General features: G+C 38.9%; 1 protein-coding gene across 2 annotated transcripts in view; it reads right to left on the reverse strand.

Moving 5' to 3' along the window:
* LOC136144514 (ATP-binding cassette sub-family C member 4-like) overlaps positions 1-14,609 on the reverse strand; it is a 195,078-nt gene that overhangs the window by 60,245 nt on the left and 120,224 nt on the right. For both annotated transcript variants that reach the window (XM_065902420.1, XM_065902419.1), the window contains exon 26: positions 8,128-8,283. In XM_065902420.1, coding sequence (XP_065758492.1) covers positions 8,128-8,283 — 156 coding nt within the window. The remainder of the gene's footprint in view (positions 1-8,127; positions 8,284-14,609) is intronic.

Raw genomic sequence — 14,609 nt, forward strand, 5'->3', positions numbered from 1 at the left:
CTTCACCATCTCCCAGACTTTGCTCAAACTAATTTCCATTGAGTCAGTGATGTCATCCAACCATCTCATCCTCTGTTGTCTCTTTCTCCTCCTGTCTTCAATCTTTCCCAGCATCAGGGTCTTTCGAATGAGTTAGCTCTTCGCATCTGGTAGCTAAAGTATTGTAGCTTCAGCTTCAGTGTTAGTCCTTCCAATGAATATTCAGGACTGATTGCCTTTAGGATTGACTGGTTTGATATCCTTGCTGTTCAAGGGACTCTCAACAGTCTTCTGCACCTCCATAGTTAGAAGGCACTAGTTATTTGGTGCTCAGCCTTTTTTGCTGTCCAACTCTCACATCCATACATGACTACTGGAGAAATTAGAGCTTTGACTATACAGACCTTTGTAGGCAAAGTAATGTATCTGCTTTTTAATATGCTGTCTATGTTAGTCATAACTTTTCTTACAAGGAGCAAACCTCTTTTAATTTCATGGCTGCAGTCACCATCTGCAGTGATTTTGGAGCCCAAGAAACTGAAGTCTGTTACTGTTTCCATTGTTTCCCTATCTATTTGCCATGAAGTGATGAGACCAGATGCCATGATCTTTGTTTTTTGAACGTTGAGTTTTAAACCAGCTTATTCACTCTCCTCTTTCACTTTCATGCTTGCCTTCGTCAAGAGGCTTTTTAGTTACTCTTTACTTTCTGCCATAAGGGTCATGTCACCTGCATATTGGAGGCTATTGATATTTCTCCCAGCAATCTTGATTTCAGCTTGTGCTTCATCCAGTCTGGCATTTCATATGATGTACTCTGCATGTAAGTTAAATAAGCAGGGTGACAATATACAGCCTTGACGTACTCCTTTTCCTATTTGGAACCAGTCTGTTGTTCCAAGTCCAGTTCTAACTGTTGCCTCTGGACCTGCATATAAGTTCCCCAGGTGGCAGGTAAGGTGGCCTGGCATTCCCATCTCCTTAAGAATTTTCCACAGTTTGTTGTGATCTACACAGTCTTCAGTATTGTCAGTGAAGCAGAAGTAGATGTTTCCCTGGAATTCTCTTGTTTTCCTATGATCCAATGGATGTTGGCAATTTGATCTCTGGTTACTCTACCTTTTCTAAATCCAGCTTGGACATCTAGAAGTTATTGGTTCACGTACTGTTGAAGCCTAGCTTGAAGGGTTTTGAGCATTATTTTGCTAGCATGTGAAATGAGTAAAACTGTGCATTAGTTTGAACATTTCTTGGCATTGCCCTTCTTTGGGATTGGAATGAAAACTGACCTTTTCCAGTCCTGTGGCCACTGCTGAGTTTCCAAATTTGCTGGCATATTGAGTGCCGCACTTTTACAGCATCATCTTTGAGGCTTTGACATAGCTCAGCTGGAATTACATCACCTCCACTACTTTTTTTCATAGTGATTCTTCCTAAGGCCCACTTGCCTTCACACTTCAGGATGTCTGGCTCTAGGTGAGTGATCATACCATCACAATTATCCAGGTCGTTAAGATCTTTTTTGTATAGTTCTTCTGTGTATTCCTGCCACCTCTTCTTAATATCTTTTGCTTCTGTTAGGTCCATACCATTTCTGTCCTTTATTGTGCCTATCTTTTCATGAAATGTTCCCTTCGTATCTACAATTTTCTTGAAGAGATATCTAGTTTTTCCCATTCTGTTGTTTTCCTCTATTTCTTTGCATTGTGTTCTTAAAAGGGCTCTCTTATCTCGCCTTGCTATCCTCTGGAACTCTGCATTGAAATGGGTATATCTTTCCTTTTCTCCTTTGCCTTTAGCTTCTCTTCTTTTCTCAGTTATTTGTAAGGTCTCCTCCGACAACCATTTGCTTTTTTGTATTTCTTTTTCCTGTGCATGGTTTTAATCATCTATTATTTCCTACTATAATTACTAAGTCATTAATCTAATAGCCAGTATCAGTATTAGTTCAGTCGCTCACTCGTGTCTGACTCTTTGCGACCCCATGAACTGCAGCACACCAGGCCTCCCTGTCCATCACTAATTTCTGGAGTTTACCCAAACTCATGTCCATTAAGTCGGTGATGCCATCCAACCAGCTCATCTTCTGTCGTCCCCTTCTCCTCCTCCCTTCAATCTTTCCCAATATCAGGGTCTTTTCAAAAGAGTCAGATCTTCGCATCTGGTGGCCAAAATATTGGAGTTTCAGCGTCAACATCAGTCCTTCCAATGAACATCCAGGACTGATTTCCTTTAGAATGGACTGGTTGGATCTCCTTGCAGTCCAAGGGACTCTCAAGAGTCTTCTCCAACACCACAGCTCAAAAGCATCAATTATCCTGCTCTCAGCTTTATTTATAGTCCAACTCTCATATCCATACATGACCACTAGAAAAACCATAGCCTTGACCAAACGGACCTTTATTGACCAAGTAATGTCTCTGTTTTTTAATATGCTGTCTAGGTTGGTCATAACTTTCCGTCCAAAGAGTAAGCACCTTTTAATTTCATGGGTGCAATCACCATCTACAGTAAATTTGGAGCCCAAAAAAATAAAGTCAGCCACTGTTTTCCCATCTATTTGCCACAGTTAGAACTGGACATGAAACAACAGACTGGTTCCAAATAGGAAAAGGAGTATGTCAAGGCTGTATATTGTCACCCTGCTTATTTAACTTATATGCAGAGTACATCATGAGAAATGCTGGGCTGGAGGAAGCACAAGCTGGAATCAAGATTGCTGGGAGAAATATCAATAACCTCAGATATGCAGATGACACCACCCTTATGGCAGAAAGTGAAGAACTAAAGAGCCTCTTGATGAAAGTGAAAGAGGAGAGTGACAAAGTTGACTTAAAGCTCAACATTCAGAAAACTAATAGCCAGGGAGAATTTTAAAATACTGATTTTATGTGCTGAAAATTTCTTCCCATTTTTCCTGAAAGGGATTTTTTTAAATTTAAATGTGGTGAAAGTCACTCAGTTATGTCTGCCTCTGTGACCCCATGGACTGTACAGTCCATGGAATTCTCCAGGCCAGAATACTGGAGTGGGTAGCCTTTCCCTTCTCCAGGGGATCTTCCCAACCCAGGGGTTGAACCCAGGTCTCCTGCATTGCAGGTGGATTTTTTACCAGGTGAGTCACAAGGGAAGCCCTAAATTGTGGTAAAATACACATAAAATTTTCTACTTAATCACTTTAAGTGTACAGTTCAGTGGTATTAAACACATTCTCATTGTCATAGAGCCATCACTACTATCCAGGCATAGAATTTCTTTCATCTTGCAAATCTGAAACTCTGTACTCATAAACAACTACTCCCCTCCACTTTGTCCCTGCAGTTCCTGGTAAACCTCTTTCTTGTCTCTATCTCCATTAACTGACTACACTAGGTACCTCACATTAGTAGAATCATACAGTATTTGTCATTTTTGACTGTTTTATTTCACTTGGCACAATGACCTCAAGTTTTTTCTGTGTTGTAGCATGCCTCAGAATTTCCTTCCTTGATAAGGCTGAATAATATTGCATGAGCAACTACTGTGTATACTCTTACCATACACAAAATAGTTTAAATATTTAAATATAAGACATGACACCATAAAACCTCTAGAGGAGAACATAGGCTAAACATTCTTTGACATGACTCATACCAATGCTTTATGTCAGTCTCTCAATGCAATAGAAATAAAAAGAAAAAGAAACAAATGAGGCCTAATCAAATGTACAAACTTCTGCAAAGCAAAGGGAATCATAAACAAAATGAAAAGGCAACCTATGGATTGGAGAAAATACTTGCAAATTTTGTGACCAATAAGTGCTCTATTTCCAAAATATACAAAGAGTTAATATAAGTCAACAATAAATAAACAAACAACCCTAACTGAAAAATGAGCAGAAGACCTAAATAGACATGTCTATGAAGAAGACATACATTGGCCAACAGGCACATCAAAAGATGCTTAAAATTGCTAATCACTAGGGAAATACAAATGACACTGATGTACTACTTCACACTGGTCAGGGTGGCCATCATTTAAAAGTCTACAAATAACAAATGCTGGAGAGGATGTGAGGAAAAAAAGGGTACACTATTACAGTTTTGGTGGAAATGTAAATTGGTACAGTCACTATGGAAAACAGTCTTGATGTTCCTCAAAAAACTACAAATTGTTTAATAAGGTCCCACTTGTCTACATCTGTTTTTATTTCTGTTACTCTAGGAGGTGGGTCAAAGAGGATCTTGCTTTGATTTATGTCATCATAAATCGAGTGTTCTGCCTATGTTTTCCTGTCAGAGCTTTACAGTTTCTGGTCTTACATTTAGGTCTTTAATCCATTTTGAGTTTACCTTTGTGTATGGTGTCAGGAGGGACTTCCCTCATAGCTCAGTTGGTAAATTATCCGCCTGCAATGCAAGAGACCCAGATTCATTTCCTGGGTCAGGAAGATCCCTTGGAGAAGGAAATGGCAAGCCACTCCAGAATTCTTGACTGGAGAATCCCATAGACAAAGGAGCCTGACAGGCTACAGTCCACGGAATTGCAAGAGTCAGACGTGACTTAGTGTCTGACCACCACCACAATGGTGTTAGAAAATGGGTGTCAGGAAGAAGGTGAGATGTATGGAAAGAGTAACATGGAAACTTACATTACCATATGTAAAATAGATAGCCAATGGGGAATTTGCTGTCTGGCTCAGGAAACTCAAACAGGGGCTCTGTATCAACTTAGAGGGGTGGGATGGGGAGCGAGTTGGGAGGGAGGAAAAAAAAACACAAAACTACAAACAGAGTTGCCATATGGTCCAGCAATCCCACTCCTGGGCATATATCCAGTCAAAAGTGTATTTCAAAATACACAGGCATCCCTATGTTTACAACAGCACTATTCAGAACAGCCAAAACATGGAAGGAACCTATTAATAAATGTGCATTAGTAGATGAATGGATAAAGAAGATGTTTGTGTGTATATCACTTCACTTCAGTTCACTCGCTCAGTCGTGTCCAACTCTTTGTGACCCCAGTCGTGTCCGACTCTTTGTGACCCCATGAAGCACAGCACGCCAGGCCTCCCTGTCCATCACCAACTCCTAGAGTTTACCCAAACCCATGTCCATTGAGTCGGTGATGCCATCCAACCATCTCATCCTCTGTCGTCCCCTTCTCCTCCTGCCCTCAATCTTTCCCAGCATCTGGGTCTTTTCAAATGAGTCAGCTCTTCAAATCAGGTGGCCAAAGTACTGGAGTTTCAACTCCAACTTCAGTTCTTCCAATGAACACCCAGGACTGATCTCTGTTAGGATGGACTGGTTGGTTCTTCTTGCAGTCCAAGGAACTCTCAAGAGTCTTCTCCAACACCACAGTTCAAAAGCATAATTCTTCTGTGCTCAGTTTTCTTTATAGTACAACTCTCACATCCACACATGGCTACTGGAAAAACCATAGCCTTGACTAGATGGACCTTTGTTGACAAAGTAATGTCTCTGCTTTTTAATATGCTGTCTAGGTTGGTCATAACTTTTCTTCCAAGGAGCAAGCACCTTTTAATTTCATGGCTGCAATCACCATCTGCAGTGATCTTGGAGCCCAGAAAAATAAAGTCAGTCACTGTCTCCCCATCTATTTGCCATGAAGTGATGGGACCGGATGCCATGATCTTAGTTTTCTGAATGTTGAGCTTTTCTTTTTTTTTTTTTTAAATGTTGAGCTCTCAGCCACCTTTTTCACTCTCCTCTTTCACTTTCATCAAGAGGTTCTTTAGTTCTTCTTCACTTTCTGCCATAAGTGTGGTGTCATTTGCATATCTGAGGTTATTGATATTTCTCCTGGAAATCTTGATTCCAACTTGTGCTTCCTCCAGCCCAGCATTTCTCATTATGTACTCTGCATATAAGTTAAATAAGCAGGGTGACAATATACAGCCTTGACATACTCCTTTTCCTATTTGGAACCAGTCTGTTGTTCCATGTCCAGTTCTAACTGTTGCTTCCTGACCTGCATACAGGTTTCTCAAGAGGCAGGTCAGGTGGTCTGGTATTCCCATCTCTTGAAGAATTTTCCACAGTTTGTTGTGATCCACACAGTCAAAGGCTTTGGCATAGTCAATAAAGCAGAAATAGATGTTTTTCTGGAACTCTCTTGCTTTTTTGATGATCCAGCAGATGTTGGCAATTTGATCTCTGGTTCCTCTGCCTTTTCTAAAGCCAGTTTGAACATCTGGAAGTTTCCAGTTCATGTATTGCTGAAGCCTGGCTTAGAGAATTTTGAGCATTACTTTACTAGCATGTGAGATGAGTGCAATTGTGCAGTAGTTTGAGCATTCTTTGGCATTGCCTTTGTTTGATATTGGAATATATATATATATATATGTGATAAAATACTACTCAGCCATAAAACAAATGAAATAATGCCATTTTCAGCAACATTGATGGACCTAGAGACCACCATAATAGGTGAAATAAGTCAAAAAGACAAACATCATATGATATCACTTATATGTGGAATTTAAAATATGACAAAAATGAACTTATCTACAAAACAGAAATAGACTCACAGATAGAGAGAACAGACTTATGACTGCCACAGGAATGGAGTGGTTGGGGAGGGATGGACTGAGAGTGTGGGATTCACAGATTGAAATTTTATGTACACATTGTATAGAAAACAATGTCCTACTGTATAGCACAGGGAAGTATATTTAATATCCTGTAATAAATCATCATATCCAGAAAAAGATCTACTTCTGCATTATTGATTACACCAAAGCCTTTTGACTGTGTGGATCACAACAAACTGTGGAAAATTCTTCACGAGATGGGAATACCAGACCACCTTGCTTGCCTTCTGAGAAATTTATGTGCATGTCCAGAAGCAACAGTTAGAACTGGACATGGAAAAAAAAAGACTGGTTCTAAATCAGGAAAGGAGTATGTCAAGGCTGTATATTGTCACCCTGCTTATTTAACTTATATGCAGAGTACATCATGCAAAATGCAGGGCTGGGTGAAGCACAAGCTGGAATCAAGATTGTCAGGAGAAATATCAATCACCTCAGATATGCAGATGACACCACACTTATGGCAGAAAGTGAAGAAGAACTAAAGAACCTCTTGATGAAAGTGAAAGAGGAGAGGGAAAAAGGTGGCTTAATGCTCAACATTCAGAAAACTAAGATCATGACATTAGGTCCTATCACTTCATGGCAAATAGATGGGGAAACAATGGAAACAGTGGCAGACTTTATCTTTTTGGGCTCCAAAATCACTGCATATGGTGACTGCAGCCACGAAATTAAAAGACGCTTGCTCCTTGGAAGAAAAGTTATGACCAACCTAGACAGCATATTAAAATGTAGAGACAGTGCTTTGCCAACAAAGGTCTGTATAGTCAAAGCTATGGTTTCTCCAGTAGTCATGTATGGATGTGAGAGTTGGACTATAAAGAAAGCTGAGCACTGAAGAATTGATGCTTTTGAACTGTGGTGTTGGAGAAGACTCTTGAGAGTTCCTTGGACTGCAAACAGATCCAACCAGTCCATCCTAAAGGAAATCAAACCTGAATATTTATTGGAAGAACTGATGCTGAAGCTGAAACTCCAATACTTTGGCCACCTGATATAAAGAACTGACCATTGGAAAAGACCCTAATGCTGGGAAATTTTGAAGGCAGGAAGAGAAGGGATGACAGAAGATGAGATGGGTGGATGGGATCACCGACTCGATGGATATGAGTTTGGGCAATCTCCGGGAGTTGGTGATGAACAGGGAAGCCTGGCATGAGGCAGTCCATAGGGTCGCAAAGAGTTGGACATGACTGAGTGACTGAACTGAAAACTGAAATAAATCATAATGGAAAAGAATATGAAAAAGTATATATACGTATATACATATATAGATATATCAACTAAATCAACTGAATCACTTTGCTACACACCAGAAACTAACAAAACATTGTACATCAACTATATTTCAATATAAAATAATTTTAAAAAATCTGGTATGTGATGAGAATATCTATTGAAAATACCTGCTGTTAAAAACATGCTCTATTGGGGGCAAAAGAATAAAAATTTTCATCCAATGTAAAAACAAACAAAAATCAAATTAAAATCAATCAAACTTAGATGCCTTATAAAAAGAACATGTGAGAATGCTCTGATGTGCATACCTGTAATATGATTGACATTTTCTTCCTTAAATTGTGAAGTCCAGTATCTCCTACCCAACAATAATCAACCCAAATAAAGCCTTCAGGTTCTGACAATCGAAAAACTGAAGAAAAAAGAGAACTTTTTCCAGCTCCTGTTCTTCCCACAATGCCAACCTGTAATGAGATCCAGAAGGGATTAAGAATTAACAACATGCAACAAACCTAGAAGAAACCCTGCCAGCTGAAGAAGAATTTTTAAAGTTCTATGCAGAATGTTGTTTAAACATTTCTCAGTCATGGCAACTGTTGAAATTTGGAGCCAGATAATTCATTATTGGGGGATAATTAATTATAGTTGGTTTTGTCTGGATATATGCCCAATATCCTGCATATTATAGGGTTTTCAGTAGTATCTTAGAGTCTAACCACTAGCAACCAGAAACATTCCCCACATCGTGGCAATCAAAAATGTCAGACATTGACAAATGTCCCCTAGTTGAGACCCCATAGTTCAAATAAGAGTTAAAAATAACAGAATCGATCGATAGGCAGTGAAAAGCCAGCAGTCTCCTAAGTGAGCCATAAAAATTAAGTTTAAATTATCTTTATTCCTAATGTTGGAGTATTTCTACTCCGAGAATTATGAGAATACTATAAGAATATACTACTATGAGAATTATGTGGATAATTTTACAGCAATGTCAACAAGGCAGAAGCGTTATACACAAAATAACTGCTCATTTTCCGAGGGTTCTATTATTCAAGAGGAATTTTTTTGGTAGAAAAACTAAGTCACTTACTAACATTAAATATCTTAATTATTCTCTGTCCTTGAAGGAAACATCTTGCAATTGTAAAACGCAGGTCTCACTGTCTTAATGGGCAGCAGCCAATAGGCAAAATTCACATAATGAGATTAACAATATAATTAACATTTGCTATTTATATGGAACCTTTCATCTCAGCACTTCAAAAGCGATTTTAAAAACCAGTTGATACAATCACATCTTAGAAAGACACATGTGACATATCAGTCTATTTATTCAAACCAAAACAAAGAGAAATTAAGTGCACTAACAGTATATTCAAGGATCAACATAAAGCATAGACAGGAGCCCGGCAGGCTACAGTCCATGAGGTTGCAGAGTCGGACAGGCTAAGCAGGTATGAGTTAAGAAAGCAGGCAAAATCCCGCTGAAGAATGAAACTGTATTGCGAAAGCTAGCTTTTAGCTGAATGCATTCAAACATGTATGCAGAAACTGACTTTTTTTTTTTTTTTAAACCAATGAGTTTGCCCAACTGATGATTCCTGGTGGAAACTTCCCAAGAGATAATTTCATTTCTGGTTAAGAATCTGGAGTCAGTGAGGGATGTAAGACATGCTTTCAATCATTTGCAAATTAATTCAGTAAATTTAAAAAACTCAATCCTTTAAACAGAGAAGTTAGACCTTTCTGAGGACAGATTATATGTTGGGATTGTCACATATAATCTGTAAAATCAATAATGACATTAAAAAAAGAATTTATCTTTATAGAAATTAAATATAAGAGACACGACTGAGGGACTAAAAAATACACACATAACAAAACAGACTTCAGCTGATTTATTTTGGTTGTCATTTTGTACCTTATGGTAAACTGTAATTTATGTAATTTAAATGGGTCATTCTCTGCATACAGGTAGGTTTTAATGTGTATATATATGACTTATAGGTGCTGTGTAGAGGCAGACTTTGAAGATATTGTGGATTTGGTTAGGGACCACCTCAATAAAGTGAATATCACAAAATAAGGTGATAAAAAATATTTTTCTTTCTCTGTGCATATAAAAGTTATACTATAAGGTAGTTTACTAACTGTATAACAGCATTATGTCTAAAAAACAATGTATTGATGCATACCTTAATTTTCAAATACTTTATTGCTAAAAAGCACTAACCACCAGAGGGTTCAGCAGACTGTAAAAACAATGAAGACCATTGGTCACCATAAAAAAATATAATAATAATGAAAAGGTTTGAAATGTTGTGAGAATTACCAAAATGTGACAGAGATAGAGTGAGAAAATGCTGTAGGAAAAATGGCACCAGTGAACTTACTTGATACAGATTTGGCACAATGTTCAATTTGTAAAAATTGTAATATATGTGAAGCACAATAAAACCAGCTATGCCTGTATTTCCCAGTGTTCTGATGTGCAAACTGACACAGCTCAGGACACAGGTGAGAACTGTGTCTGTGAGAATATATATTCCTATGCTATGAATATTCCTATAAATATATATACATATATATGTATATACATATATATTCCTATCCTACCAGCTCCAATGAAACTGATTCATGTGTTCAAACTGCAACATCTGTAGACTTTATGTAAATGACTGAGATATGCAGGGCACTGAGAGCTGCTCATGACCACAGGACTGTGAGCTTCAAACTCCAGTGAGGAAAATAAGAAAAACACAGCTCAAAGAAAACACGGCTCTGGCTATTTCTACCTTTCAGTCATCAACACTACAGGCTGAAAGTCTTTCATGGTCACCGATGGGTTTTACCAATTGCCTATGGAGATCACCGTATCAGCAAGTTTGCATTCCTAAGACAAAATTCACAACAAAAATCTTATTTTAGCAGCTTTGTGAATGCCTGTTTTTCCAAGAGGGTCAGGGTTGGTCTCTGACTGAGTCAGGAAGGGACCTAGGACCCTTTGCTGCAGTGCTTATACCGGACAAACATCTCCTCAAACAACAAAATACAAAGAAACTGTAAGGGACTAAAAATAACTGTGTATGTGTTAGTTGCTCGGTTGTGTCAGACCTTCTGGGCTCACAGACTTTAGCCCACCAGGCTCCTCAGGCCATGGAATTCTCCAGGCAAGAATACTGGAGTGGTTGCCATGCCTTTCTCCAGGGGATCTTTCTGACCCACAGATCAAATCCGCATTTCCTGTATCTCTTGCATCATAGGCAGATTCTTTACTACTGAGCCACCAGAGAAGCCCATGACATCCCTTATACAGGGAATCTAAAAAGATGTGATAGAAGTCAATGTATTTACAGACAGAAGCAGACTCACAGACTTTGAGAAGAAACTTAGAGTTGCCCAAAGGAAGGCTGTGGGGAAGGGATAGTTAGGGAGTTTGGGATCTACATGTACACATCACTATATTTAAAATGGATAATCAACAAGGACCTACTGTGTAGCAAAGGGGACTCTGCTCAATGTTATGTGGCAGCTTGGATGGGAGTGGGGTTTGGGGGAAAATGGACATATGTACATGTATGGCTGAGTTGCTTTGTTGTTCACCTGAAACTATCACAACATTGTTAATTGGCTATACTCCAATACAAAATAAACAGTTTAAAAAAACCTCTTTCCTTAATCGTAATCAGTGTGAATGAATCTGAAAAGTCAATAAATACTAGCCATCACCCCAGCACTCTGATAAAACCATTTGTAAGATGCTGATGTGTTTTCTTTCTAGATTTGAACGTGTGTTCTTTTTTTCTTTTGTTATTTCTGTGTTGTTGTTTAGTCAACTAAGTCATATCTGATTCTCTGTGACCCCAATGACTATAGTCCACCAGATTCCTCTCTCCATGGGATTTCTCAGGCAAGAATACTGGAGTGGGTTGCATTTCCTCCTCCAGTGGATCTTCCTGACCCTGGGATCGAATTCACTTCTCCCGCTTGGCAGGCTGATTCTTTACCACTGAGCCACCAAGGAAGCCCTTATTTCTATATATGTGTTCTTAAAGATAAAAGTTCATATATTTAATCAAAATGGAATTAATATGAACATATTGTTGTAATCTGTTTTTATTTAACATTTCAAAAAATATCTTAATGGCTATATAATATTATAGTACATGTGATCATTTACTTAACAAATCACCTATTGTTGGATATTTAATGTGGTCTCCAATACTTTGCAGTTATAAATAACTGGTTATATATTCCTGAAGCTAAATCTTTCTAAACAACCTTAATTATTTCCTGAAGATAAACTCTCAGATGTGGAATTGCCGAGAACTAGGTATGAACATTTTTTGAGAAGGCTGTTAAGTACTGCCAGCCTACCCCTCAGAAATATGATACCATTTTCTACTCCTACTAGTTTCCTTGCACATTCACAAACTCATGTGTTATAACTTTGTTTTAATCAACATCAGTTTGATCCCAAAAGGTAGAATCAGTTTCCCATGACATCTTGCTGGAGGTAAAATAGCTACTGGCTCTCTGCCTCCCACATCTGCCTACTCTGGTCCATGTGCACTCTCTTCTCAGACTAAACTCCCAAAGGCCAGCTTTATGCCTGACATGTGCCCCAGGAAGTCACCTGCACAAAACTGTACTCACAAACCTCTCTATCCTTCACCTCCACAAGTCAGTTCCTTGGGCTTTCTGGGTAGCTGTAAGGCTTGAATGTTAATATGTGTGTTATACACTGGGTGGTTCTTTTCCCTGAATGCTCTGCAGATGCCTAACTCTTTGTTCACTGAATCAGGGCACCATGACTTTGCTAAGGTTGGTCCCACCACCTGGAATGACTTTCACAAATGGTTCCACCTACTGAAATCCTAGCAAGTCACTAAGTGTATTTCACATGCCTAATTTCTCAGAAATAACTCTACTTGTTCTCTTAAGTGGACTTCTCTCAACCCTAATGGATGCTATATCATCTTTTCTAAACTCCTATAAAAATTATAATTGCTTCCTATATTACAAAGCTGATAACAGGCATTTCCTTATTTCTTCAAGTGAACTGTATGCTAAAAGCAGGATCTGTATTAAATTTGCCCTTGTATTATTTGTATTACCTGTGCTATCCTGAGACAGAGACTTTCATAGGGAGCTGAGGTTTTTAACTCAGACTGAAGAAATTTATGGGTAATCTATTACTATATTATTTAGGTATAGGATAAGCTGGACAGAGAAATAGATATGACAGATGGATCCCATAGCCATAAATATGATTGCAAATGGCCATCCCCTTATTTTCACAGGACAGACAACAATTTATGCAGCACAACTAGTTAAGGTCATTTTGTGCTGTGTGCTAAGTTGCTTCAGTTGTGTCTGACTCTGAGACCCTATGGACTGAAGCACTTTAGGCTCCTCTGTCCATGGGATTCTCCAGGCAAGAATACTGGAGTGGGTTGCCATGCCCTTCTTCAGGGGATCTGCCCCATCCAGGGATCTAACCCTTCTAACCCTGGTGTCTTATGTCTCTTACATTGGCAAATGGGTTCTTTACCACTAGCGCCACCTGGGAAGCCCCTAAGGTCATTTTAGATAATTTTGGTTTGGGAGAAATTTAAGATCAGTACAAATTAACAGAATTATGTTTACAACAGGAAATCTGATGGACACATTGTCTCCAAGTAAGCAAATGCCATCTACAGTGCTCTCAGGGACAGGATTTCATAAAAAGTGTAGCTAACATAGCTAATGCTTTCCTACCATAGGAATCCTCATCTTCCTCCTGACTTACAGTGAAAATGGAAACAATTTGGAGGAAGTTTTTGCCCTGTAATTAACTGAAGCGTCTCTCTGGGTATCTATCATTTGAGCAGTAAGTTGAATATTCTTTCATGTTAAAAGGATGCATGCGTGCCCAGTCACTAAGTCATGTCCAGTTTTTTGTGACCCCATTGACTGTAGCCCACCAGGCTCCCCTGTCCACAGAATTTTCCAGGCAAGAATACTGGAGCAGGTTGTCATTTTCTTCTCCAGAGGATCTTCCCCACCCAGGGGTTGAACCCACATCTGCTGCATTGCAGGCAGATTCTTTACCACTGAGCTACCTGAGAAACGTGTGTGTGTTGGTTACTGGTTGCTCAGACCTGTATGTTACTCACTCACTCTCCTAACCAGCAGTCCCTCAGTACTCTCATTGTGCCCTGCAGAATGCCACTTCCTGGGGAACAGAGATGAAAACAAGATGTTATCTGATCTTAAAAAGCCTCAGGGTTCTATGAGTTACAGATGAAAATTACAAAGCATGCCACAGATGATACCTTTTATTTTAATTCTGGTAAAACATGTAACATAAAATTTACCAGCTTAACAATTTCTATTTCAAATCCTAAAAGATGATGCTGTGAAAGCGCTGCACTCAATATGTCAGCAAATTTGCAAAACTCAGCAGTGGCCACAGGACTGGAAAGGTCAGTTTTCATTCCAATTCCAAAGAAAGGCAATGCCAAAGGATGTTCAAACTACCGCACAACTGCACTCATCTCACATGCTAGCAAAGTAATGCTCAAAATTTCCCAAGCTAGGCTTCAACAGTACATGAACTGAGAACTTCCAGATGTTCAAGCTGGATTCAAAAAAAGGCAGAGGAACCAGAGATCACATTGTCAACATCCGTTGGATCAAAGAAAAAGCAAGAGTGTTTCAGAAAAACATCTACTTCTGCTTTACTGACTACACCAATATACATCAAGGCTGTGAATTTTCACCCTGCTTATTTAACGTATATGCAGAT

Source organism: Muntiacus reevesi, chromosome 11 (assembly GCF_963930625.1).
Source record: "Muntiacus reevesi chromosome 11, mMunRee1.1, whole genome shotgun sequence".
Lineage (NCBI taxonomy): Eukaryota > Metazoa > Chordata > Mammalia > Artiodactyla > Cervidae > Muntiacus > Muntiacus reevesi.